Source organism: Pantherophis guttatus, chromosome 6 (genome assembly GCF_059756535.1).
Source record: "Pantherophis guttatus breed Tessera chromosome 6, ASM5975653v1, whole genome shotgun sequence".
In the NCBI taxonomy this organism is placed as follows: Eukaryota; Metazoa; Chordata; class Lepidosauria; order Squamata; family Colubridae; genus Pantherophis; species Pantherophis guttatus.
The window spans coordinates 71516820-71544490 of NC_142068.1; the positions used below are offsets into that span (position 1 = coordinate 71516820).

A 27671-nucleotide genomic window follows, 5' to 3' on the forward strand; every position below is an offset into this window, starting at 1 on the left:
GATTATTGATTCTAAGAGCTCAACTTACTATATTCATAAATGATTCAGGATTCATCAATGTTTAACTGTTCAGCTCTTCTGAACTCACAATTTTTTGTGTAGCTGTCAACATCTACATGTTGGAACAGGTATAAAACAATGGAATAATTAGCTCTGGAGAAAAACATAGATTATGGTGACTGACCTCATACAGGCATACTCAATCAAAAGGACTAATATTCCAGAAAACTTGTCATCACTTGTGTCAAGGGTGCCTGTGGTGGCCCGAGCACTCTGCCAGCAAAAATGGGCTCCAAGCTCCATTTTCAGCTGTGAAGGCATCCTGCAAACCTCTGCCAATGAAAATGGAGCTCGGGAGGGCCACCCGTGGCTCACCCAAGCTCCATTTTTGCTGGTAGAGGCACTGCGGACCGCTCCTTCACTGTTTCCAGGGTGGCCCCATGGGCCAGTTTTAAGCACCCCGTGGTCCGGACCTGGCACATGGGCCTTGAGTTTAACACCCCTGCTCTACATCCTCTTGACAAATATCTTCTGACTTAATCCAACAGCAAGACCTCCCTATCAAATGAATCCCTTTTATTATAGTAGTAACCAAATTTGAACATTAATCAGTTGAATAATGACAGTCAAGATAATCCGATTCAATATAAAATATCAGCTCCCATTGTATCAGCTTTTAATTTTAGTCTAGTTTTCTGGGGAGCATTTCATATGGATGCTTTCTTTATCCTTTGACAGTCTCCCAGTTTCCCATGGAAAGTTAGGAGATGCCTAACTCCTGTAAAGAAAATCTGCAGCATTATGGAGAGGCAAAAAATGAGGAACACAAAGAGAAGTTCCACTGGATAAGTAAATATGCCTTTACATCATTTGGGAGAGAGACCTTGGCATATATGGTATGGAATTACTATTGGAATCATCCTATATTATGGGAATCTTTCTATTAACTACTGACTAAGCCGATGAATGAAGCACACATTATGCCAGTGTTCAGATCAGACTTATTTATTTAAGAAAACTTGCAAACCCGCCTACAAGTTAAAAGCTTAGAAAGTTACATTGTTTATAACTTTAGGATCTACATTAAGTTAGCAGTAGGATCTAGACTTAATTCTTCAGTAGGAAAGAAACACACCATGGTTCATAAATAAAACAGAAGGATAAGCAAATTTAAACACAAATCAAATGAACAATAAAGACAGTCAACGTAAACTCAGGAAACAAAAAACACTTGAGTGTCTGGCACTTCCACAGGTACAATGAGAACAGTGGAATTTTAATTCCAGGTGGCTTCATTGATATTTCTCCATCAGGCCAAGGATTACCTTGTATGCACGTTGGTGAGCATCAATGCCCCAAATAAAATCCCAGTGAGTCCAATCAGGGAACTCCTTATAATAGACAACATTAGTTGTTCGAAAGCGTAACTGTGCAATTTCCATTGGCCGGCAAATCCAATCTTGTCCTCCAGTCCACATAGCAACTGGCACAGTGATGGCCTCTATGCTGTAGAACGGTGGAGTTGTCTGAGGAAAAGAAAACAGCATGAGAAAATTAGAAATTCTCCTAGAAGAAAATTCAATACAAGGGCGGGAATCCCCATTTCTATTTAGTCCTCTTTGTTATATCGTCTCTGACTCAACCACTTTTAAAATTTTGTATTCTGCACTGTACTTACTGCAGGCTATATCCATATTGTACTTATATTTTAAAAATGCCCAAAGCCCTGCAGAGAATATAGGAATGCTTCTTAATTTCCCTACACCTATCTCCACCCTTGTGGGCACCCCACCTATAGTGATCTCAGAAAAAAATGTGTGAGTTCTATGTCCTAGACAAAAGATCGGAAAAGCAACAGGCCCAGACAGAGTGACTCCTTCTTCCTTGAAAGCCTGTGCTGAACAATTAGCCCCCATCTTCAAACAGCTGTTTAATAAATCACTGGAGATGGGTTTTGTCCCTTCTATCATCATCCCAGTTCCTAACAAACCCTGCGTCAGGGAGCTGAATGACTATAGGCCATCTGACATCTATAGTCATGAAGTCCTTTGAGAGGTTAGTGGTGGCCCATTTTGAAAGTCATCATGGATCTGCTGTTAGACACACACACACCCTTGCAGTTTGCTACTGAGCAAATTGATCAACAGATGAGGCTGTCAATATGATCTTGAGTCCCTGGGGACCTGTGTATGGGTCCTTTTTGAGGACTTCAGTTCAATGCTAAATGCCATCATTCCAGAAATTCTTCACTCTAAAGCAGAAGAAGCAGGTGTAATGTCCTCCCCATATCCTTCCACTTCTATCCCAACTACTTTCCTGAAAACACGTGTCTATTGCTTTCCAATAAACAGAAATTTTTTACTTATGGGGATTTTCCAAAACAATAGGAAGTTTTCAAATCAAAAATACTTTCAATTATTTATACCTTATTTTTAGTTACCCAGGATAAAAGTATTTCACAGAATAATCTGGTAGCTTGGCAGAAAGCAATCATTATAGTATGAGATTTAGGAATCAAATGTTCATTATTTGTCTTCTTTCCCATGAAAAAATGCAACAAACCCTACATTAAAGAAGTGTCAAAATCCAGCACCACCAACCTGGTTATAGATATCTATGTTCTTCAAGCCATAGTCAAAATATCTGAAAAGCCCACTTTTCATTAACTGGAATAAGAAAGAAAACACAACAGAGACATAAGGAACTATATTTTTCTATTATAAAAATAATAATGAAGTGTAAAGACAAAAATGATGCAGAAATCCTCCAATCATGTTTCGTTACCATTTAAGGGGAGTTAACTCCAATGAGAAGACATCGAGACAACTCACAGTTTTTATCATTTCCATGAAGTTGTTTATTGTCATACAGCCAGCAAAAAATAAAAAAACAAAACTAGTCAGAACTGGATGTTAAAATCTTGGACCTAACTACAGGTAGTCCTTGACTTACAACAGTTTGCTTAGTGACTGTTCGAAGTTACAATGGCACTGAAAAAAGTGACTTGTGACAGTTTTTCACACTTATGACCATTGCAGCTTCCTCATGGTCACATGATCTATATTCGGATGCTTGACAATTGACTCATATTTATGACGGTTGCTGTGTCCTATGGTCATGGGATCCCCTTTTGCAACCTTCTGACAAAGCAAAGTCAATGGGGAAGCCAGATTTCACTTAACAGCCATGTTACTAACTGAACAACTGAAGTGATTCACTTAACAAATATGGCAAGAAAAGTCGTAAAATGTGACAAAACTCACTTAACAAATTTCTCACTTAGCAACATAAATGTTGGGCTCAACTGTGGTCGTAAATTGAGGACTACCGGTAGAACACCATGTGCCTTACCAAAGCCACTGTCAGCCATTTTGTTTATGTTAACAATGGAGGACATTTTTTTCATAAATCTTATATCTTACAACTCAACTCATAGGTTCTACTTTCCCAACTACAAAATGGCCAATGAAAAGCTCAGGTTTTCACTCCAAAGCATTCTGGAATGGTTGCCTTAAAAGATCTTTCTAAAGTTTAATTTTTTTAAAAAAAACCATTTCCAAGTAGTTATCATGAACAAATCATATTTGTACAGACTTTGGCATGTAAGCCATATGCATCCATGGACATCTCCAGATAGATGGGTGAGTCAAAAAGGTTAAACTCCTTCCCCTTTTCCCCTTTTTATACATACATTAAGGCTTTGATCATGCATTCACCCTCTCCCCATCTTTTTTTGATACTCAAGATAACTTAAAAATCAATGTGGCATCCAGTTATCTAAAGAAAACCCATTCACCTTTGGATTAGACAAAATGTGTTCATTGTTTAGCGTATGGCATATCATACATGCACTAGCAATATATATTAACATTTCACTCAGATTAGTAAAACGCAATACAATATAAATGTCAAAAAGGTTTATGTTCAAGTATTTCTTTTCTTAATTAACAGCCTTTTAGAAGGACTGAGATGTGCAATATTTTTGAAAGACGTTTTCCGTCATTAAGCAAATGCTGTCTTCAATTAAGAATTTGCTGAACTGGTTTAACCAGCAGTTAAAGGTATTTACTTACCTTGGTTTTGTCTTATTCTTATTGGAGTTCTCAACAGACTATTTTATAATTATTTTTACCTGACCATGGGGATTTTTTATTAAAAGATGAAAGATTTGTTGAATTCAATCATCAAAATGAGCCTTACCTGGCTCAAGTGGATTATGAGTTTTACCGAAGTATAATCTGGGAAATGTGAAATATACACATCAGAACGGCTCTAGAAACAGTAAAGAAAAGACTGTTTAGAAGAATTTTATACTGCAAAAGGCTTCTATGAACTGTACTGCGTAAAAGATGAGAAGCATCTAGGCCTTTTTGTCGTCATGTGCCAAAAGTGGGGGAAGCGTGGGGGGGTCATGCACGCATGTGCCCACACCCATAATTCAATGCCCCCCATGCCCGCCCGCCCATGCACGTGTGACCCCGCCACACTCCCCCCACTTTTGGCACGTGATGGCAAAAATGGACCTGGTAGGCCCATTTTTCGCCCTCCCCAGGCTCCAGAAGCTTTTTTGGAGCCTGGGGAGGAAAAAATGGCCTCCCCACCCCCAGAGGCCCTCCAGAGGCCAGAAATGCCCCTCCCAGAGCCTCCACGCGAGCCCTGTACTTACCTGGCATCCAAAATGGGCCGCATGGAGACTCCTGGGAAGGGAGGGGCAGTGTTGGAAGCATGCATGCACGCTGGAGCTGAGCTAGGGCAATGTTCACATGCCCACAGATATGCATGCCATAGGTTCGCCATCACGGATCTAGGCTAATCTTGAGCTAATCACTGAGTAATTTCATACAACAGGAAGGGAGGGAGGGAGGAATAGATATCCAGATGAAATAGGAAGATTATGTTGTTATTTACCTTTCACTGTTTAAATGCAATGTGTTTTAAAGTATGACACACCAAAGAATTATCAGCACCATTGGCATTGTTTTTTAATGTTGTTTTCATCCAGAGACTCAGATCATAGAAATACTTGCAAATGTATATCTATATTGTTGAGAATCTGAATCCAAAAGCTCCACACATTCACATACCCTTGCATACTTTCCCAATGCAAATTGAGCTTCCAGGCTAGGATTAAATTAATAGAATCATAGAATTATGAAACTGAAAGACATCAAAAGGATGCCCTTTATTAAAGACTGAAGACACATCCCGTGTGGTGCTGGACAACACAGTTATCAAATATCCTGCAACATTTTTGCCAGCGTCCCTCATTTAAGTCTTGTGGGAACTTTTTTTAGGAAATGTATTTTGTCTTGCAAACTCTTTATCTTGGACTATTTCACTCTTTAACTATATAAGTGTGGGGCCATTCTTTAAAAAGCTTCATTTTCTTTAACATTTTGAAAAACTTCATTTAAATACCTTATTTAAATTCTTCAGATTAAATCCAGCAACTAGAGAAAGTGCTTGTCTGCAGAGTTCATCAGCCGGTTGCCGTCTACACTGTTGAGCCAGAGCTGTTCTCTGGCGTGGATTCAGCAGAACTAATTCCTTCTTCCCAAATATGAGCTGCAAAACCAAGGAATCCTTTTTCCTGTGAATCTTTCCAATGGATTTCTTAAACAAACTGGCAAATTAAGAATCTTAATATTCTAAAATCCTTAAATTAAGAAAACAGCTGCAGGCTATGTAAATAAGTTTTGGAGATGCTTCCCATTTCAATTATTTTTCCAATTTTCAGATTTATAAAAGAATTTGGCCTTGTTCTTTAGTTTATTTTTTTTTAAAAAATATGAATTTGCTATAAAGTTCTATATATTAGAAATTATGGAAGAATAAACTCACCACCTGGGTGAAGGGAAAAGGAACGATTCAAAAAAGGCATGTCCAACCTTTTCAATTGCCTGGGCCACATTGAGTCAAAAGGGCCACATATATAATGTATAATATAGTTAATATATATAAATAGCACTTAAACTTATACACCACTTCACAGTCCTTTCTAAGTGGTTTACAGAGTCAGCATATTGCCCCTAACAATTCACATTTTATCAACCTTGGAAGCATAGAAGGCCGAGTCAACCTTGAGCCGGTAAGAATCGAACTGCAGGCAGTCAGCAGAATTAACCTGCAATACTGCATTATAACCACTGCCCCACCATGGCTCTTTTGCACATAATAATGTTTAAAGTTTACAATTTTATGAGACTGCTTTATTAGCTGTCCAGGATTGTATGCGGCATGTGGGCCACAGCTTGAAACGGCTGCTTTAAAGAACTAAGAAACAGTTATGATAAGAAAACTCAGTGCTACAAATATAGGAATGGGAACATAAAAATAGAACATAAAGATAGAAATAATAGATTAAATAAGAGTTGTAAATTTATAGGCAGAAGAACAACACAGGGGGTTAATTTTGCATAAATAAAACAATTTTGTGTGGTCTTTATAATAAATAAACCTAACAGAAATAAAAGTTGCTCATGTTAAAAGCAAAATTCAAGAGGAGTATCATGTGCACAAGGTCAAAAATGGAATCAAGTAGATGAGACAATAAAACTGGACATTGAAGACAAACTTGAAATCCCTGATGCCTTCAAATCAGTGGTGGGTTGCCCCCAGTTCGGACCACTTCGCAAGAACTAGTAGTAAAACCGGCGGGAGGCCCGCCCACCATCCCAGATGTCATCATAAGCGATCTGCTCATGCATTGCGAACCGGTGGTAAAAGTAAGTAGAACCCACCCCTGCTTCAAATGATCCCGTACCTTAGAATAAACTCAGGGTATCCTTCTAAAAACTGCAGAGAAGAATTTGCACTGCAAGGTTTGCAAATATTGCTGTCAGTGCCAAAATGAAGCAGCTCTGAAAGTTGTTCTTTCTTCTTTCATCCTTCTTATTAGTACAGGTAATAATCCTTCCTATTAGTACAGCTAACTAAAAGTTGGTATTGGTCTATATATCAGACATGTCAAACTCAAAGCCCACGAGCCAGATCCAGCCCACAGGGTATTTAGATGTGGACCGTGGGGCTGCCCTGGAGACAGCGAGGGGGCGGCCTCTGCCACATCCACCCACCCCAGCCGCAACTGCATCTTAGACCAAGAAGAAGGAACAGAAGGCCGGTTGCTGGGCTGCCTTCTGGCCTGCTGGATTTGGGTTTTTCTTTTGGTTGCGGCGTATGGCTTGACTGTCGCCGAAATGCAGGAGGGTTTCTCTATCAGCAGGGATTGGAAGCCTGAAGGCCTCTATCTTTGTAGCCATGCAGTTCTAAAATCGATGGGCTGCTGCTAGGGAGGGAAATAGGAAAATAAGGCAAAACAAGCATAGTCTACCATGGTTTATTAATTGCCAAGTTTTCCTCAGGTTTTCCTATCCCTTTCTGGCTATTAAAATCACATTGCTAAGGTCTGTACTGAACACCTGGCTGCAAACTAGGCAGCAGGGGTGTCAAACTCAATTTCATTGAGGGCCACATCAGGGTTTTGTTTGACCTTGAGGGGCTGGGGTGGGCGTAGCCAGGGTGAGCATGGCCAGGTCGATGTCACTCGTGTCGGAGGAACCTGTGGTGGCCTGAGTGCTCTGCCAGGGAAAATGGGCTCCCAAGTTCTGTTTTCAGGTGTGAGGCCTCCTGCAACCGTCTCCCAGTGGAAATGGAGCTGTGGCCCTCCCGAGTTCTATTTTTGCTGGCAGAGTCACCACAGGTCGGTCCTTCACTGTTTCCAGGGCAATCCTATGGGCCAGTTCTAAGCACCCTGCAGGCCAGATCCAGCCCGCAGGCCTTGAGTTTGACACCCCTGGCCTAGCCCATTGTGGAATCCCAGGCCACTTTCTGGAGGTAGGAGGATGCAGTAACAGGAGAGGGCTGAAAAATTGCTCCATTATTTATTCTTGCCTCTAGTAGCAATAACTATGTTCTTTGACATATTTGCTAGCAGCCGGCAAACTGTGAACTTCCCTTTCCCCCTGGGGGAAAGAATTCAGAAGTGCTAGATTGATTTTTCCTGCTAATTACAGTATATTTGTGGGGTATTTAAGGAGCTGTGAGAAAAAGATGTGTCTGAAAATTAAAGGATGTCAGGATTGAGCTGTGAGACAGGAAAGGAAAGTGCGCAATTAATATTCTGACTTGACACCTGCATGCTGTCAGGGCCCAAAATTTATCTTCATTCTTCATAGGCAGGCACTGTGGATTAACTAAATTCTTCTGGATTCTGGTTTTAAGGTGAGTATCTTGAGCTAAGGAGGCCTTTGACCTTCTACTTAAATACATAATAATAAAATAATGAGAACTAAAGACTTGAAGCGAAGGCAGATTAGAAAGAACGAGACCTTCAATTCCCTTCCTGCTAAGAGTTTCTTAATAAGGTTTGCTCTTCCTTCCTAACATCAATAATGGTGGTTTTTCCGGAAAATGTGTGAAGACCTACAATTAGTGATTTAACTATGTTTTCCTTTTGGCTGTCTTTTAATTTATATAATATATGTTTAATTGGGGTGGCTTGGAGAGGCAGAAGTGACCAACATGGAGGCTGCACCTTGCTCTCCAGATATTTCTCCCCTGCAGATCTCTGGAGAGGAGAAGGAGGGGGTGGCAGAGCTACGTGAGGGAGGGCTGCCCCAACAAGCCAGCATCCTTACCACACACAGTTGGAAACAGAGATTCCCTTTCTAGAAGGGCCAGCCTCCCTTGTGCAGGATTGGGGAGCGCTGTTCCCCTGCCTCCTCCTCTTGCTCTCTAGAGGTCTGTCAAGGCAGAAGTTGGACTCAGAGTAAACTGTATTAATATTTAAGACAGAATTAAAATACATTTGTAAAATAACCTAACTAGCATCCAAAACTGAGATCCAGGATAAAACATATTGTATTTTTTGGAGTATAAGACGCACCTTTTTCCGCCCTAAAAGGGGGTGAAAATTTAGGTGCATCTTATATCTCAAATGTAGCCCTGCCCACCCACTGGCCCCCACCCTTTGGCCTCTGCCTCGCAGCAGTTACCTCCTTGCAAGCAAACAGCAAGAAAAAACAGTTCCTTTCAGCTTCAGCACAGCCTAATTAGCACAAGTCGATTGGATTGGCCTCCCAACTCTCAGCTGATTTGCTCTCAGCTGTTTTGCACAGGGCTCTGCTGCTTGCTGCAAAGATGTAAATTGCTGGGAGCAGATTTTTTTTCCCTTATGCTAATCAAGCTATGTTGAAAACGAAACTGAAATTAAAGCAGGCTATTTGCTGTTTGCTGCAACGAGGCAAAATTGCTCAGAGGCAGAGGGAGATTTCTTTTTCTTCTTTTCCTCACCAAAAAAGGTAGGTGCGTCTTATACTCCGGTGCATCTTATACTCCGAAAAAATTGGTATATGAAATTATAATGTAAAGGAGGGACTTCTGGTTGGTGATTCGTGGCAACATGGTTGTAGGAGAGTGATCTCTGCTCCCCAACCCTGTTTTTCGCCGTGCTTTGGGGACCCCAAGGGGCTCAAAGCCCGGAGAGAGGGAGTCAGGCGAGCGGGAAAACATAGAGCAAACACTCCCTGCTCGACCAGACGCCTCTGTTGATCCCAACACGAGTGCGTCTGTCATTTAATGGCGGACTTGAGGCAACGATATGCCAGCAAAGAAACGGGGAGCAAAGAAGAAGATTGTAGGAGACAGTGCTAGACAAGGAGATTTTTATCTTCCCTGATCACCAGAGAGACCAAATCGGAGAGGAAGTGAGGTCGACCGCGTCGGGCAAAAGGACTTGCAGAAGGGAACCGAGTGGCAACTAGAGGAAAGGAGAACCGACTGGAAAAGCGGAGAGAACTGACAGGTCGGCACGGAAGAATAAGTAGAGTGTCTTAACAGAGCTGTGGCGCAAGAGAAAGATCGGTGGGATGCTGTAAGCAACAATAAAGCGGGGGGGGAAACACCTAGCTGTCACAGAGAGATTTAATGGAGAGTTAGACTGACGGAGACCCAGGCAGAAATCGAGGAGGAAGGAGGCAGGAAACACGGCCATTCTAAGGAACTGATGGCAGCAGCAACAGAAGAGTGACTAATAGACTAATAAAACGGAGAAGGGCACATCAAGAGTACAGCTAATTAACTTTGATAAATTGGAGAAACTGATTTTGAAAGAAATGACAAGCCTTGCTTCAACAGTATTAAAAACAGGAAAGAAGATGACCTTTAATCCCACAATCACGATGACCTCGCCTGCAACTCAAAGATCGATGGAAGGACTATCTAAAGCAGAAAAATACATGGTTATTCCAACAATGCAGGCTATGCAATCCACCTGACATTAATCCAAGAAACAATGATGAAAATGCAGGAGAAAATGTCCAGCAATCACGAGGAGTTGAAGATGGATATCCAAGCTCTAGACCAGCGGTTCTCAACCTGTGGGTCGTGACCCCTTTGGGGGTCTAACGACCCTTTCACAGCGGTCGCCTAAGACCATCGGAAAACACCGATAGAGTCTAAAGGTTGAGCAACGCTGATGTAACCCAACCCTGCCTTGGACCTTTAACATACGTGTCTTCCATTGAGCTTGAAGCCGGGAAGGCCTTCTTTGCAGGCGTCAGGAGGCTACTGAAAGGCAGTGGGAAGATTCGTCTTCCCGGGAACAGATTCAGATGGAACTGCTGGGTTGGATCTGGGTGCAGGATATATATAAAAAGTAACCTTTCGGGAGAGGGAGGAGTTTGCCCGGGATAAGTTCTTAGTCCTTCCCCCCCACTTTGCTGAGTGGTAGAGTCCATTCTCCACCCCTTCTTTCTGTCTGGGCTTTCGGGAGGAGAGCTGCTGCTCCTGCTGTTGCCGCTGCAATTGGCCATCGTTTTCCTTCCACTTGGGACCGTCAGTGGGTGAATGAGTTTGGGGACGATAGAGTGCAGGCTGAGGGTCTCCAAATGTCGAAGGGAAGAACTGGGGTTGGGATTCTCTCTTGGGTTCCTCTGGTTTGCTTGAAACGGAGGACAATGTAGAGACCAAATTTCTGGGTTCTTGCTTGCTTTAGAAGAGGAAGGGACCAGTTAGGATTAGGAAGTAGGGAAAAGTTGAGAGTTTTAGATCCTACGATAATGAGAGATTGCAAAAAAAGAAAAAAAAGGCAAAATGGCATTGTATGGCATCCCAGGTTCTGGGCCTAGGAAATACTGAGGTTTCCTATTCGAAAAAGGTTCAGTTGCTGCTTTTCAGCCAGGTGATCGCTTGTCAGCTTTGGATGGATTATTTAAAAAGTTAAAAAAAAAATTGTAGAATTTTAAAGAGAAGATGTTAGGTGGCTATAAAATGAGGGCATCCTGTTTCATTGGGAAAGAGTGGATGGGGTCCATGCTGGTTCCTTGGCATGATAGGTTTTTTTAAAAAGAAAAGAAAATGAAATCAATGTCTTTTATCCATAATATTGGCATAAACATCTCTTTTTGAACACTTCCGTTTTTCTTTCTTTCAAAAGTTTTGTGTTTCAGAATGAACTCTGAATGCCAGCCAGGCTGAGACCTTGCATTGCATTATGGGTGCTGGCACGTGAGAGTGCATGAGTGTTTGCACACTCGGACTTTTGGCACGCAACGCCAAAAAGGTTCACCATCGCTGACATATAAACACATAGCAACGAAAATAATTTTATGGTTGGGGGTCACCACAACATGAAGAACTGTATTAAAGGGTCATGGTATTAGGAAGGTTGAGAACCACTGCTCTAGACTATAAGATGAATGAGATACAAGAAATGATCCACGATAATGAACAAAAAATAAAGAAAGTGGAAACAAGGGTGGAACAAAATGAGAAAAAGCTCAAATCAGTTGACCAGAAATTGATGGTGCAAAATAGAGAATTAGAGGATTCGATTATTCAGTTAGAGATGGACTGGGCGGCTTTTTACTTGCGATTTCAAAATATCGCAGAAGGCAAAGAGGAAGATCTGGGGCAAGTGATGGCAGAACTGATTGCAGAAGCCCTACAACAAGATAAACAGCAAATAATAAATGAGTTGGATGAAGTCTACCAGGTGCAGACCAACTACGCTAGAAGGAATAAGTTGCCAAGGGAGGTCCACATCAGGTTCGCCAGGAAGAAAGTTAGAGATATACTGTACAATGTAACGAGGGAGGAGCCAATGATATACAAGGGGAAGGAAGTGACAACGCTGAAGCAAGTCCCCAGGAGGATAAGGGAACTAAGAAGGGACTATCGCTTCCTAGCCATACAATTAAATAAGAGAAGTAATTTATTCAGATGGATTCTGCCGGAAGGTATGTTAATTACATGGCTAGGGGAAAAAATCAAGATTGACAGTCTAGTAACTGCGCAAGACTTCCTTGATCAGCTGGTAGCGATGGAGGAAGAGCAGAGCAGCAAGGAAGAAACTGGAGCAGCATTCCCAGAAGAGGAAATTCCCTCCCAATGAGAATCTAAAGAAGGACACCTGGAGAAGAAGGAACCAGAAGAAAAAGAAAGTAAGGACACAAAAGAAAAGAAACCAAGAACTCAAAGAGTCACACGAGCAAACAAAAACTAAGGTCGCTTAGGAATTACAATGGAAGATTGGAAATTAATATCAATTAATGTTAATGGATTGAATGAGAGTAGAAAGAGAAAACAAATATTCACAAAACTAGCCAAACAAAATGCCTTCAGGAAGTCCACATACGTAAACAAGACGATACGTATTTAGAATATAATAAACTAGGGAAAGTCTTCACTAGCGGAAAAAAAAAGAGGGGGTGGCAATATACGTCAAGGGAGGGATAGCCGCAGAACAAAAATATGCTGATTCTAAAGGAAGGACGTTGATGATTGATATAAAAAGAGGAAATTCATCAGTATTATTGGTAGCTATATATGCCCCAAACAAAAATCAGGGAAAATATTATAAAAAACTCCACGAACGAATAAGTAAAATGGAATATAGCAAAATCTGTATAGTGGGAGATTTTAATGGGATAGCAGACTCCGATAAAGATCACAGGAGCGGCAAAGACAAAAAAAGAAAAGAGAGAGAGAGAGAGACAAGCTACCTAAAATCTTTTTTGATCTAATGGAAGAAATGAACTTAATAGATATCTGGAGGACCCTACATCCAGATGAGAGACAATATACTTTCTATTCTAACCCTCAAATATCATGGTCTAGAATAGATATGATGTGGGTTAGCAAAAAACTGCGATTAGAAATCGATTCTGCAGAAATTACACCAAACATATGGGCAGACCACAACCCCCTAGAAATTAAGTGGAGGGTTTCACAGAGGAAAAAGATGAGGAGATGGAGATTAAATACACAACTTCTAAGGGATAAAGAATACATAGAAAAAACCAGGGGAGAATTAAAACTATTTTTCAAAGAAAATGAGAATCAAGAAACAGCCCGAACAAACATATGGGGCCCAATGAAGGCATATTTAAGAGGCTTAACAATATCATACAACGTATATAAAAATAAAAAAAAAAGCAGAAGGCTCAAAATGCTCTACAGGAAGAACTGGGGAAAGTGGAAAAGAAGCTGCAGCAAAACCCAGGAGACAAGGTGACAAAAGAGAATTGGACAATGTTAAGACATAAATTGAATTTACTAGACCAGGATTTGGCTTATAAAATAAAACAATTGATACAATATTATTTTGAAAATGCCAACAAACCCGGCAGATAGTTGTCCTACAAATTAAAGAAAGAAAATGAAAAACGGAGTTTTCATCAATTGGAAAACAAGAAGGGAAACCTACAAAATAAAGAAGAGGATAAGCTTGAAATTGCTCGTGAATCTATACAGAACTCTATAAAGAGGATGAAGTTCCTAGAGAAAGGATTATGCAGAATCTTTCAGAAAATGAACCAGTATTGATAGGAGAAGAGGAGAGGGAGGAGTTGAATAGAGAGGTCATGATAGAGGAATTGAAGATGGCAATTTCCAGATTGAAGAATAATAAATCACCAGGTCCGGACTATACAAAAAACTGGAGGATATATTATTATCAAAAGTATTGGAGATTTACAACAAGGCGCTATTGGATGCCAAAACACCTGATTCGTGTAGGGAAGCGTATATCACATTGCTACCAAAAGAAGGTACCGATTCAAAACAAATAAAAAATTATAGACCAATTTCCCTTTTAAATTCGGATTACAAAATTTTCATGAGCATAATGGCTGAAAGAATGAAAAGAATATTAAATGTTATGATACATACAGATCGGAACGGCTTCCTCCTAGCAGACAAATAAGGAATAATATAAGAATAGTCATTGATACTCTAGAATATTACGAGGCCCACCCTGAAAAGAAAATGGCATTAGTTTTTCTAGATGCCCAAAAAGTGTTTGACAACTTAAATTGGGAGTTTATAATTGAACAAATTAAAATGATGAAACTTGGAATGAACTTTGAGAGAATGATAAAGACAATGTACAATAAACAAAGGGCGAACATAATATTAAATGGAGATATGACTAAATCATTCCAGATAAAGAAGGGGGTAAGACAAGGATGTCCACTATCACCATTATTATTCATTATGGCCCTGGAAGTATTGTTAAACAGGATTAGAAACAATAATGAAATAAAAGGTTTGAAGATTAGGAATGAGGAATATAAAATGCAGGCCTTTGCTGATGATGTAGTGTTGATTGTGGAGGAACCATTGGAATTGGGCAAAAAAATTTTGGAGGAATTAGGTAGATATGGAAAGGCGTCCGGATTTAAATTAAACAAAGCCAAAACTAAAATGTTGGTTAAGAATTTGACAGAAAGGCAAAAGGAAGAAGTAGAAAAGATAATGGACCTACAAATTGTTAAAAAAATTAAATATCTAGGAATTTGGATAACATCAAGATGTTCAGCCCTGAAAGAGGATAATTACATACCCCTGATTAAAAAAAATTAAACAAGATTTGGAAAGATGGGGAAACTTGCAACTATCTCTTTTAGGTCGGATAGCCGCAATAAAAATGAATACCCTGCCCAAGTTATTAGACCTATTGCAAACTACACCGGTTAACCTTGATAAGTTGCGGGCCTCAAAATAAATAAGCAGAAGACGAAAGTATTGACGAAGAATATGACCCAAACACAACAGTTGAAATTAGAACAAGAATTAGGACTTCAAATAGTAAAGAAAATAAAATACCTAGGTATTTGGCTGACAGCAAAAGCAACTACAATTAAAGAAGATAATTATACCAAATTGTTAAAACAAATCAAAAAAGACTTAGAAATTTGGAGTAGATTACAACTCTCATTGATGGGCAGAATTGCCTCAATAAAAATGAATATATTACCAAGAGTACTATATTTATATCAAGTGATACCAATACACCCCGGAAGAGATTTCTTTAAGAACCTCAACAAAACAACAATGAACTACATATGGCAGGGAAAGAAGGCCAGAATTAAAATCAAAGCCCTACAGGATTCACGGGACAAAGGAGGTCTAGCAACACCAGATTGGGAACTCTACTATAAGGCATCAGGATTGACCTGGATTAAAGAATGGATGGAACTCGACAACAAAAGAACTTTATATTTAGAAGGCTTTGACTTAATAAGAGGATGGCACGCTTTCTTATGGGACGGATCGGATAAAAGACACATGTACTTCCAATGTCATATAATTCTAGCTTCATTATTCAAGATCTGGCAGGATATTAAGAGAACTCACTATACTAAAATACCAAAATGGTGGTCCCCGATGGAAGCATTGATATACCCGAACACTCTCGAAATAGGAAAAATGATGAGGTACCAAGACTTACTGAATCATGAAGGCGAACTCATTTCAAGACAGCAACTCCAAAACTCCGGCATAAATATCGATTGGTGGCCCTATACTCAAATACACTCAAGACACATAGCAGACAAAAAGCAATATGGAATCTCGAATAATTTGAATGAATTGGATAAGATTTTACAAGGCCCAGAACAAAAAATGATAACCAAATTATATAACTACTTACTTAGATATAAATTACTGGAAGAAACAGTAAAAGAAAGTATGATAAGATGGGCCAGGGACATAGGGCACAACATTCAACTGGCAAACTGGGAGAAATTGTGGAAACAGAACATCAAAATGACAAGAGCCATACCCTACAAAGAAAACCTCATAAAAATGTTTTACAGATGGCACCTAACACCAGCCAGACTAGCCAAAATATATCCAAACACCTCCCCACGCTGTTGGAAGTGCAAAACAAAAAAGGGGACATACTACCATGCCTGGTGGAAATGTACAAAGGCCCAACAATACTGGAAGGACACAAAGGAAATTATTGAAGAAATAATAAACCAACAAGTAGAAAACACTCCAGAATTTTTTTTATTTGGAATGATAACAACACAACACAACAAAGAGACAAAATACCTCATCATACACATCTTGACAGCAGCACGGTTACTGTTTGCGCAAAATTGGAAATCAGATCAACTCCCAACCAAAGACAAACTAATCTCGAAGATAACAGAATGTGCCAAAATGGATAGACTGACACTAGAACTCCAAGATAAAGAAGAAAGTGAATTCTATCCTGTATGGCACCAGTGGTATCAATGGCTAGAAAAGAAAATCAGTACAAATATAGATGAAAGAAAATAGGGTAGAAAAAATAAAACCGGAAATAAATAAATTAAGAGGAGATGCAAGATTATTTCTAATCTAAAACATCCAAATTGACAATGTATTACTTATATATTAACTTATAAAGCAATATATATTCTGATGATGATCAAAACATATATGTAAAGTTTGGTGTGGGTAGGTTGGTGGTGGGAACTTGTTTGTCTTTGTAATGTCTTTGTATTTTTTGTATTGTCTTTATATCTCTGTTTAAAACTCAATAAAAAAAAATTTAAAAAAAAAGTTTTTTTCTAGAATTGAATAAAATCACAAGGAAATTTGTTTGGGGAGGGAAAAAACCTAGAATCTCATTTCGATCATTACAGGACAATAGAAGTAGGGGAGGATTTGGATTCCCAGCATGGGAAATTTATTATAAAGCAGCCAATTTAGTGTGGATAAGGGAATGGGTCACTTTAGAAAATAAAAGAATTTTAACCCTGGACGGGCACGATCTACAGAGAGGTTGGCACGCGTATTTATGGGATAAGGAAAAGAAGAAGAAAACATACTTTCACAGGCATAAAATACGGGACATTTTATTACAAACCTGGAAGAAAATTGGGCAAAAACAATATATGAAGGTCCCAAATTGGCTTTCAACAATGGAAGCTATGATATACCCCAATGTGCTAGGCGTTGATAAAATGTTTAGGTACAAGGATATTTTAGACAGTTGCGGGAATCTTACCACATTGACTGGTGGCCATATTTGCAGATTAGATCTAGGCACCAAAAAGACAAAGAGGAATTCGGAATAGAGACGGGTCCAAACAGATTTGATAAATTATTAATAGGCATGGAAAAAAAGTACTAGCTAAATTATATAACTACCTATTAGAATATGATAAAGCAGAAGAGGTGGTAAAAGAACAAACGATTGTGTGGGCAAAAAATATAGGACATAGTATAAATTTAGCTGACTGGGAAATAATTTGGAATAGAAATTACAAACTGACAAGAGTGGTAGCATTTAAAGAAAATCAATATAAAATGCTATATAGATGGCATTTAGCCCCCACAAGATTAGCCAAAATCTACCCTAACACAAGCCCGAACTGTTGGAAATGTGACTACCACCAGGGTACCTTCTTTCATATGTGGTGGATGTGCCCCAAAGTGATGAAGTATTGGAAAAAGATCCGAAATTGGATCCAAGAAATAATTGAGGAAAATATAGATTTGGCTCCTGAAACCTTTCTCCTGGGAGTACTAAAGAGGACGTACGAGAAAAAAAAGAGATGCTTAATTATACATATCATTACGGCAGCTAGATTAACATATGCACAGCATTGGAAAGAAAAGGGAACACCACTGGAAGAACATTTAATTCGGAAAATCCTAGAATGTGCCGAGATGAGCAAACTAACATATGAGATTAACGAGAAGGAGGAATCAGAATACTATATGGTGTGGGGACTCTGGTATAAATGGATAGAAGATCGAATAAAGAAGGGACAAGGGATAGTGTAAATAGTAAAATAAGTGGGTAAATCATAAGACACTATAACAAAAGGATGTATCCAATTTATATACATATTAGCACTGTTAAACCGATCTCTTGTGTATTGTATTACAATGTAATTTAATAAAAACTTTTTAAAAAAAGAAATTATAATGTAAAAACTAAAATTATATTAAATCTAAATTATATCTTAAAGTACAGCAGTAGAAATGTATCTAAAACTATTAATATCAGCAAAATGGTAAGCACTCCCTTTCTGCTCTTGAAAATCTTTCCTACCCTTAAATCCCTAGTGAAGACTTCCAAGGCTTTGCTGATAGGTTCAGCTTTAATGCACATACCTTGATTAATACTTCTGGCAAACGTAGTATTTGTAATATGGGACTTATGGCTTTCTGTAATGTGTATGAAGGACCCAAGGCAAAAAACAGTTTTATTTTCTCAGCCAGGTGTGGGCGGACAGAAAATGCAACGTAAGCTGTGAAAACAGAAAACATTTTAATTTAGCACCTTTTTAAATGCAGAGGAAAGTAATTCTGTATTTACAGGCAAAAATGGAATGTATGAAGACTTCATAGGACTACCTCATGTAATATGTAAAAGTCAACAATTTAGTTTTTTATAGAGTCATTTATGGTTGAAACCATCAGCTACCTAGGTTGATGTCAACAAAGTTTATAATCCCTTGATTTAGATTATCAACTGACCATTGCTTATATGTTTATTCCATATTTTTAATTGCTTTTACAGGGAGTGGGGAGTGATTTTAACTTCACAATGGCCAAGATTATTTGCTGAACTTTATATTTTCCTAAATGAAGGAGAAAATATGCCATTGGTTTTGGCAAGCAAAACATTTCCCTGCCTGGATTTCTTTCCTCGAATTGGGAAGCCATAAATTGTGCAGGCTCCCCCATGACTAGGACTCCCCCAGTCCCTCTTGAGACTGAAGGATGCCCATGCAAATACTTAGAAAGCCAAGGAATATTGATAAACCCAGGAAAAGATATTAGGAGATGAACAGACTCTGGAAAGCAAGGCCAATAAAATAAATCCATAAAATTAACTTTCTTGACCTCATATGTGCCAATAGAATATATGTTTAACTGATTCATATATAATTCCTTCTCATTCATATATTATTCCGTCTACCCTTAATTCAGGAATTCATCTCAGAAATCAACTTTTCATTCTGAGTTTGATGTCATCACAAGTGTGACATGATTTAAAAAGGGATTCCAGCTGGCTTTAATAATTTTCTAAATGGTGAGAGAGACTGTGGGATTAGCAACCTTGAATTAAAAATGGTACTGGCTGGGCAAAGATATATGCATCATGAGTTATCTGGAGAAAAAAAATCAGGAAAAAGGAAAGAACTAGGGATTGGCTCTTTTCTCAGAGGAAAAATTGACTTTTAGGTTCTAGGCTTTGGAGTGTAAAACTCTAGACAGCTCAAGATGGGGAAAATGCACATATGTGGTATTGACACTTAAACCATTTGGTCATTGCTAGGATGGCATCTCCATTCTTCAAGCAGCCAAAAGTAATTTCAGCACTGGATTAATATCTCTGACACCAATTTGGGGGATAGTATATATCTGGCAACAAGTTTTTCTCTGAAATTGATTAGTGATTTTACAGGTATCACCAAGATCAGGAAAACCTTCCCGTAAAAAGAATGGCAAATCATCAACTTACCTATTGCGGATCCCAAAGTATGACCAGCATAAAAAATCTTCTGCTGTCCAGTTTTATGTAGAATAAACTCTGTCATGGCAGTAAGATCATAGATGCCCATTTCATGCAAACTGCAAATGTAAAGATGCCATGTAAAATATGAATTGTGTTGTGTGCTAATCAACCCAAAGTTCTCTCCTGGGGTACAGACTCAAAGTATATTACTTTGGACACATTATGAAAAGAACTGGAAAAGTCTTTAATTCTGGGAAAGGTGGAGAGAAACAAAAGAAGAGCAATTACAGCATCAATTGGGGAGTATTGGGAGACTTGAATGACCAGCCTTGGAAAAAAACTATTTATCAATGCATCCCATCATGTGCTATGGCTTTCCCCTTTGCAAATCATTAACAAGTATATTTAACCAACAGAATATGCAAATAACAAATCGATCTGGATGAAGAGAAGATAGAAATGCTTTTTAGGTCAACTAATAGCTAACTGCAACCAAACAAGTTTGAATAAAATTGTAAGTTAGCAATCACTGTCGTATGTAATAGACTGCAAGAAAAGATACAGGCTTCCTTGACTCTTGTTCCTCCTGGCCAATTAAACCACAATTAACAATTGTTAAGGAAAAGGATGAAGAGCTTTTGGGCTGAATGGTCGTGATCTGGTTTTCTATACCACACTGTTCAGCCCAAAAGCTTGTCACTGCTTCATTGATGCCAGCCATGGAAACAAACAAGAGTATGTCGAAGATTACAAATATTTGTTTCTTGATGACTAAAGGAACAGTTAAGGTCTCTACATAAAATTTTATTTATTTTATTTACATCAATTCTTATCTACCACCTATTTGCTTTGACTGTCAGAGTAATTCAGATTCTCTTAGAGAGCTTTAGCATGCAATAAACCTATAATCACTTGAACTGCCTGAATTTCTGATTATTTGCACAGGGCATTCTTTAATTGACCTTTTAATTGATTAATTGGTTGAATAATCAATTGACCGAAAACCAACTTCAGTAAGAGCTACATTTTAAATACTAACCTGAAATTCCAAAATTCTGTTTCGTTAACTGAAAGGTGCTTGTGTCTTCTAGACCAGAAGTTTCCTCTGCTATTTCCAATCCATACATCATATCCAGCATCTGCTAGTATGAAGCCCAGGCTCTGGTGGGGTAAATTTGATATCCACACACTACCATCCATAGCTAGTGCATGCATTAATAATATAGCAGACTTATTGCCTGAAAAAAAAAGAATTTCTTATGTCAGATTCTTAATAATAAGGTTCATAGAATCAGAATAAGGACACAGTGGCTCAGTGGGTAAGACGCTGAGCTTGTCGATCGAAAGGTTGGCAGTTCAGTGGTTCAAATCCCTAGTGCCACGTAACGAGGTGAGCTCCCATTACTTGTCCCAGCTTCTGCCAGCCTAGCAGTTCGAAAGCATGTAAAAAATGCAAGTAGAAAAATAGGGACCTCCTTTGGTGGGAAGGTAACAGTGTTCCGTGGGCCTTTGGCGTTTAGTCATGCCAGCCACATGACCACAGACACATCTTCGGACAGTGCTGGCTCTTTGGCTTTGAAATGGAGATGAGCACCACCCCCTAGAGTTGAGAACGACTAGCACATATGTGCAAGGGGAACCTTTACCTTTATTTATTTATTTATATTTATATTTAAATTTATATACCGCCCTTCTCCCGAAGGACTCAGGGCTGTGAATAGCCAAAGGTAAAAAACATAGAATACAGAAATTTAAAAGCAGTTTAAAATATATTAAACAATTTGGCCCAACAATTAAAAAACTTTAGAATCAGAATTGCATAAAACTGTGTTGGATGGGATTGGCATTTCGATACTGTTTTTCTTCAAGGAATACATGAAGAGGGGTGGATGTGAATAAACACCCTTGCTCTGTTTCCCAAGAAGTACCCAGACCCTAAATTTTTGTTTCTGCTTTTTTTTTTTTACCTCCCGGAATTCTGTTCACATTTAGGTAATAGCCATCTTCTGTAAGGATCTCGTATTCTTCACAACAATATCCCCAATATCGGATTCTTTCACTCTGTAAAAATTGAAAGACAAATCTATAATGTAGAATGGATTGTGGTACAATGAACATACAGTACATGGGACAAGCCAGAAATTATCTAGGAAATGATTACATCAGAAAAATACTTAAATCATGGCTGAATTGATGAGGAAAATAATTTAATTTTTTTAAAAAAATTCAGATATTATTGAGTCAAGATCAACGTCTGGTGATTATATGGATATATTGAGTTTTCTTGTCAACACTTGGGGCAACAACTGTGATCCAACTATTTTTTCATGTATCTTGCATAGCAGAGCTTTGAACGACTGTTGTGACTGCCATCTTGACTTTTTTTGACCATACCCTACATATAATCCTGGCAGCAATTAAGAAGAAATTTGGCATTGCCTCCTTCTGAGACGCTTTATGACTTCTTAGTCTGCCTAGTAATCTGCCCTCCAAACCTGAATTAACTTCAAGGCTCAGAAGCACTCAAGTGTTGCTAACTCCTCAGACAACAAGACTGCTTAACCAAGTATATTTAACACGAGGCAGAATATTTAAGATGGTCTGAAATGCAAACTTCATGTCATCTTACTTATGGGTGGAACTGAACCTGAAAATTTCAACCTTTAAAACTGCATCGAATAGGTTAAAAAAGTATCATCATACCTCCTTGTTTCTTGGATAAAATATTTATTTGGCTTGCTAATATGTTGTGAGAAGAACATCTTCAGTTCCTTCCCTAAAGCCAGGACAATATGAGAACGGAATGAGTGACTTGGAAACTAGCTGCAGGAAAGCCAGAGGACCGCAGTGACAACAACATTGGGTTCCGGGCCAGATGGCTGACCAGGAGGTGAGTATGCTGATTTTTATACCCTTCAGAGCTTTTGTGATTGAGATACCTGATGGGGTATTTGATTAATTTAACAGTGTTTCTTTTGTTAATTTCCCCTGGGGAAGGAAAGTGTCAAGCTCAACTTGGGGAAGTGAGTGTGACACAATTTTAGTCCTCTTTTGTGTTCTGCTTTGCTTTGCTGGCTGGAGAATTCTGGGAGTTGAAGTCCACCAGGCTTAAAGTTGCCAAGATTGGAGACCCCTGCTTTAAAGGTTTAAACCTACATCCACTCACTTGGGACCACTGTGCTTCCCTTTATGTCAGTCCCACTAATTTGATCAGTTGGGGAAATCAACTCCATGGGAAAGCTGGAGTTATGGTTGTTGAGAATCACTCTAATAAAAGAATCTTGTAAATCTGATTGTACTGGACTTCCTTCTCTTTCTTAGAATTGAGAGAATTAGGGAGGTATCTGTTATCTGGATGTTCTGAACTTGCAGTCTCCTCACTAGAGGAAAACACCAAGTTTTCAGAAGGTTAGGAGGGTAGAAGACTGCCAAATTTCAGGGAGAAGAGCATTGCATAGGGCAGGGGCTGCCATAGAAAAGACATACTTCTTAGATCCTATAAGGTGATAGTGTTTAAAAGAAAGGAGTAGAAGCAGGCCCATCCTGTCTAACTTGGATGGGTACTGATTACGATTCTAAGAGCTCAACTTACTATGTTCATAAATGATTCAGGATTCATCAACGTTTTGCCATTCACTTCTTCTGAACTCAAATTTCCTTGTATAGCTATCAGAGCAATCAACATCCACAGGATGAAACATCTATAAAACAATGGAGTAATTACCAATGGAAAAGACACATGTTTTTCTGAAATATGTATTCATACTAGATATACCTAACAAAAAGCATTATGTAAAAATGCTAAATGAGAAATTTGGTTAACTGCAGATATTTCTGCTGAGGCAATAAATGGAGTGAGGCTGTACTTTCAAACACAGGACAGTCTTTGAAGCAGCCATATAGGAATTCCAAAGGACAATCGCTACTATAATACTTTGAGACCAGTACTTCACAGCTGCAAAACTCTGAAAAGTGCTCCTTTTAAATTCTTTAAGTCCTGTAATCTTTACAGCCTTGTAAATATATTTATTAAATAAATTTATGGATAGTCACACAATCGCAAAATATAATGAGAGCCAGTTTGCTCTAGCGCAGGGGTATCAAACTCAAGACCCACAGCCCGGATCCAGCCCACGGGGTGCTTAGATCTGGCCCGCAGGACTGGCCTGGAAACAGGAAAGGACCGGCCCTCTACCAGCAAAAACAGAGCCCCTGACATGAGTGATGTCAAGCTGGCCACGCCCCCCTAACCACACACATCCTGGCTCTCTGAGGTCAAACACAACCCTGATGTGGCCCTCATGGAATCAAGTTTGACAGTTCAAGTCCTGCCTTAGCCATGAAAGCCAGCTGGGTAATTTGGGGCAAGTTACACTCTCTCTCGATGTAACTGGGTTGCTATTTTGTGGGGGAAATAGGAAGAGGAAGGGGTGTTGGATGTGTTCTCTGCCTTGAGTTATTTGTAAAAAAGATAGATAGATAGATAGATAGATAGATAGATAGATAGATAGATAGATAGAGAGAGAGAGAGAGAGAGAGAGAGAGAGAGAGATGGATGGATGCAGTGGTAAAATCCAAATTCTTTTACTACCGATTCTATGGGCGTGGTGTGGCTTGGTGGGTGTGACTTGGTGGGTGTGGCAGGGCAAGGATACTGCAAAATCTCCATTCCCATCCCACTCCATGGGGAAGGATATTGTAAAATCTCCATTCCCACCCCACTCTGGGGCCAGCCAGAGGTAATATTTGCCAGTTCTCTGAACTGCTCAAAATTTCTGCTACTGATCCTCCAGAACCTGTCAGCACCTGCTGGATTTCACCCATGGATGGATGGATGGATGGATGAATAAAATGTAAAACAATTATCCATTTTAGTATAGGGATGACTTTAAATATAAACCAGTTAAGATGTTGCAATTGGCCGGAGGATGTGGGGCAGGGACAAAACGAAGAAACCAATGAAGTCATCTGAAAAATAATTGCATAATTAAGTATTCATCAGAGAAGCTACATTTGGAAGATGAAGAAAATGAAATCTTAATATAAACATAATAATGATTATAGCATGGTAATAGACTACAGATATTTTTTTACTACAGAATCTTCTGCAATCATTTTATATATAGAAAATCATGTTGATGTACAGCATAACACCTAAAATGTATTTGGTAAAAATAATCTGAGAAAGAAAACTTTTCAAATAACACATAACTCCATGGACAAAAGATACTAATTGCATAAACTGGATCCTAAATAGTCCTCTGGGTCATTTAATTGAGAAGAGAAAAGGTTTCTTCTTATCAATGCCAGGAGGAACCCAAGTCACTTTGTTCTGAGAACTGCTCCCAGATTGAATTTACTTCATGTGGAGTCTCTGAACAAATTCCAAAGACCCAAATGTTGTGATATGTCTCTAGTTCATTTAATCAGATGGTTAAGGCACCAGGCTAAAAGCTGGGATTCTGTGAGTTCTAGTCGCATCTTCCTGTTGTGGCCCCGCCCTCTGAGCCTATCTCATCGGAGGAAGAAGGCTCTGAACATGAGGGAGAGGAGTCAGCCAGGCCTCCCTCTCCAGGCCCCTCCCCTCTGGCACTGTCTCAGGTGCCGGCCGAGGGAGAGGAGATTAGCCAGGAGCCAGGTGTCTCTGATGAGAGCGAAGAAGGAGAGCCGTCGTTCCTGGATGCACGCCAACGAAGGCGTGATAAACGGTTGCAGCAGTTAAGGAGGCATGCTAGGGATTAGAACTGAGTCACTGGACCACACCCCAGAGACTATATAAGAGAGGGTGGTGGCTGGTAAAACTCCGTGATGAACAAAAACTAACTCTGGCTAGTCACTTGAACAACGTCTGAAGCTGCCGAAGGGATATTGTTTTGCTGGACTATTTACAATGTGTATGTAATTTTATGTTACCTGTTGCAGTAAAGCTCTTGGCAGACGGTGCTTATATTGTTGCCAAGTTTGAGATAACGACCTGTGTGCATGCCAAGTACTTTCTTAACCCTCGGCTGGCTGTGTTTGTGTGTGTGTGTAGACAGGGACAGATCACTTCCTCATGAAAACCAGCTGGGTTACTTTGAGCCAGTCCAGGGTTGTTGTGGATACAATGAAAGGAACAAGTATTATGTTTGCCACCTTGAGTTATTTATTTATTTATTTATTTATTTATTTAAAAAATAGCAGTAATAAAGTAATAAAGGTAATGTATAAAAACTAATAAAAGTGGGATTTTAAAAAATAAAATAAAATTTAAAATATATCTTAAATGGTATTATGATTTTAGTTTTTCAAAATAGCTCTAAAACTTAAATACGTAGACCAGAGATTGCTACAGGAAGCAAGCAAGGAAGGAAGGAAGGAAGGAAGGAAGGAAGGAAGGAAGGAAGGAAGGAAGGAAGGAAGGAAGGAAGGAAGAGTTCTAGTTTTCCTTCAACATCAGTCAAATATATATGGTCAAAAAATATAGCAATTACTCAAACATTACAGTATCCACAAAAGAGATCACAGATATTTTATCCTATCTGCCTTTGGCCTAAAGAGCACAATCCTACACTATTAAAATGTATTTTTCTATTTTCGAAAGAGAATAATTTTCTTGAACAAAAAATGCTGGACATAATTATATATTGTGCTCCATTGAGATGTAATTGTAGAGAAATATCTGTTTCTTTATACATTATTTCTTCAAATGTGAAATAAAACAGAGCAAAATTACTCATGTGAGATTTAAAATAACATTTTTTTTCTTAGAAATTCGTGGCAAACCTACCACATTTCTATGTGTCTCATTTAATTTTTAAATTCATATTTAATGTTACTAAATTCAAAAGATTTTGATGCAGAAATAATTCTCTTTTATGAATGTGGATTAAAGTTAAACTGGGAAAGATTGGGAGGGGAGGGGAAGAGGAGGAATTCCATGAGATAAATATCAGTAATTAAATAAAATCCCGCCCAAAAACATTCATCCAGGAGCCATGGATCCAACTTAAATCCATTAGACATGGAATATGTATGGGAAGCCCCTTCCCCAGAAGAATGAAATATTTTGGGGGATATTAAAAGGCGGAATCTTATATTTCCCCAAAGGCAAAACGGAGAAACAAGACTCAGTCTTTCTTAATAGCTCCCAGCAGATATTTTGTGCTCATTAAGAAGGATTGAAAAAAATAGAATAGAATAGGCAGGTTGGTAGTAATTGTTTTTTCCGCAGTTCTAATTATCCTCTGAAGTCTGTGTCTGTCTTGTTGGGTTGCAGAACCAAACCAGACAGTTACAGAGGTGCAGATGACAGACTCATCTGCACATTTTAAGAAAGATTGAGCCAGCCTATTCACAAAACAAAAGAACTTCCCCTCCAGGAATGGGATTAAAATTTACATTCTCCTCCACCCAAATTCTAAGAACAGGACATGACCCTTTAGGACATAATGGGATTAACCTATTTAGCAAAAGACACAAGCCCCTTCATTGCACAACCCCCCAGAACAGTTCAAACTTCAAAGTCACAGAAACCTCTAAAGATCCATCCACCTATTCAGCCAGTGGTCAGCTGTCCCAGAACCACATGCTGCTGGTGATTCTGCTTCATCAATGAGTGGACCCTCTTTCCAATCAGCCTTCATGTTATTTGCAGCATCTTTCTCCCAGCTTGGAACTGAACCAGGTGGATTTTCCTTCCAACATATGAAAATGCCATTTCATCAATAAGCTTTTCTGAAAAACATGTTTTGATTGAAGCAATGACAGAACTTACATTAATGTTGCTTTCTTTTCTTTCCTTCTTCTCATTTCAAACCCAGCACACAATAATATTCCTGATGAGATACAGACCAGTTACCAATGTCCTCTCCTTAATGGTATGTTTTCTTCCCACAAGCAAGTCTGGAAACCTCCTTTAATAAACTGTACACACCTTCCAGCT

General features: G+C 39.0%; 1 protein-coding gene across 1 annotated transcript; it reads right to left on the reverse strand.

The window, feature by feature from the left end:
* Positions 1-989: 989 nt before the first annotated feature.
* Positions 990-27671, reverse strand: LOC132709223 (lipase member M-like). The gene is made up of 10 exons (XM_060682285.2): positions 27504-27671; positions 23340-23448; positions 21715-21808; positions 20787-20985; positions 19754-19863; positions 18397-18533; positions 5419-5565; positions 4201-4272; positions 2601-2666; positions 990-1526 (listed from the first exon to the last, which is right to left on the reverse strand). Exons 1-10 carry the CDS (start codon positions 27536-27538, stop codon positions 1293-1295), a joined length of 1203 nt encoding a protein of 400 aa, XP_060538268.2. The 5' UTR covers positions 27539-27671; the 3' UTR covers positions 990-1292.

Excerpts from the sequence above, each read along its gene's own strand:
- LOC132709223 (XM_060682285.2), bottom strand. The coding sequence starts at position 27,538 with ATGAGAAGAAGGAAAGAAAAGAAAGCAACATTAAT. Across the intron at positions 20,986-21,714 it reads TGTGAACAGAATTCCGGGAG|GCAATAAGTCTGCTATATTA; the intron begins GTAAAAAAAAAA and ends TTTTTTTTTCAG. Across the intron at positions 2,667-4,200 it reads TCATAATCCACTTGAGCCAG|TTAATGAAAAGTGGGCTTTT; the intron begins GTAAGGCTCATT and ends TTCTTATTCCAG.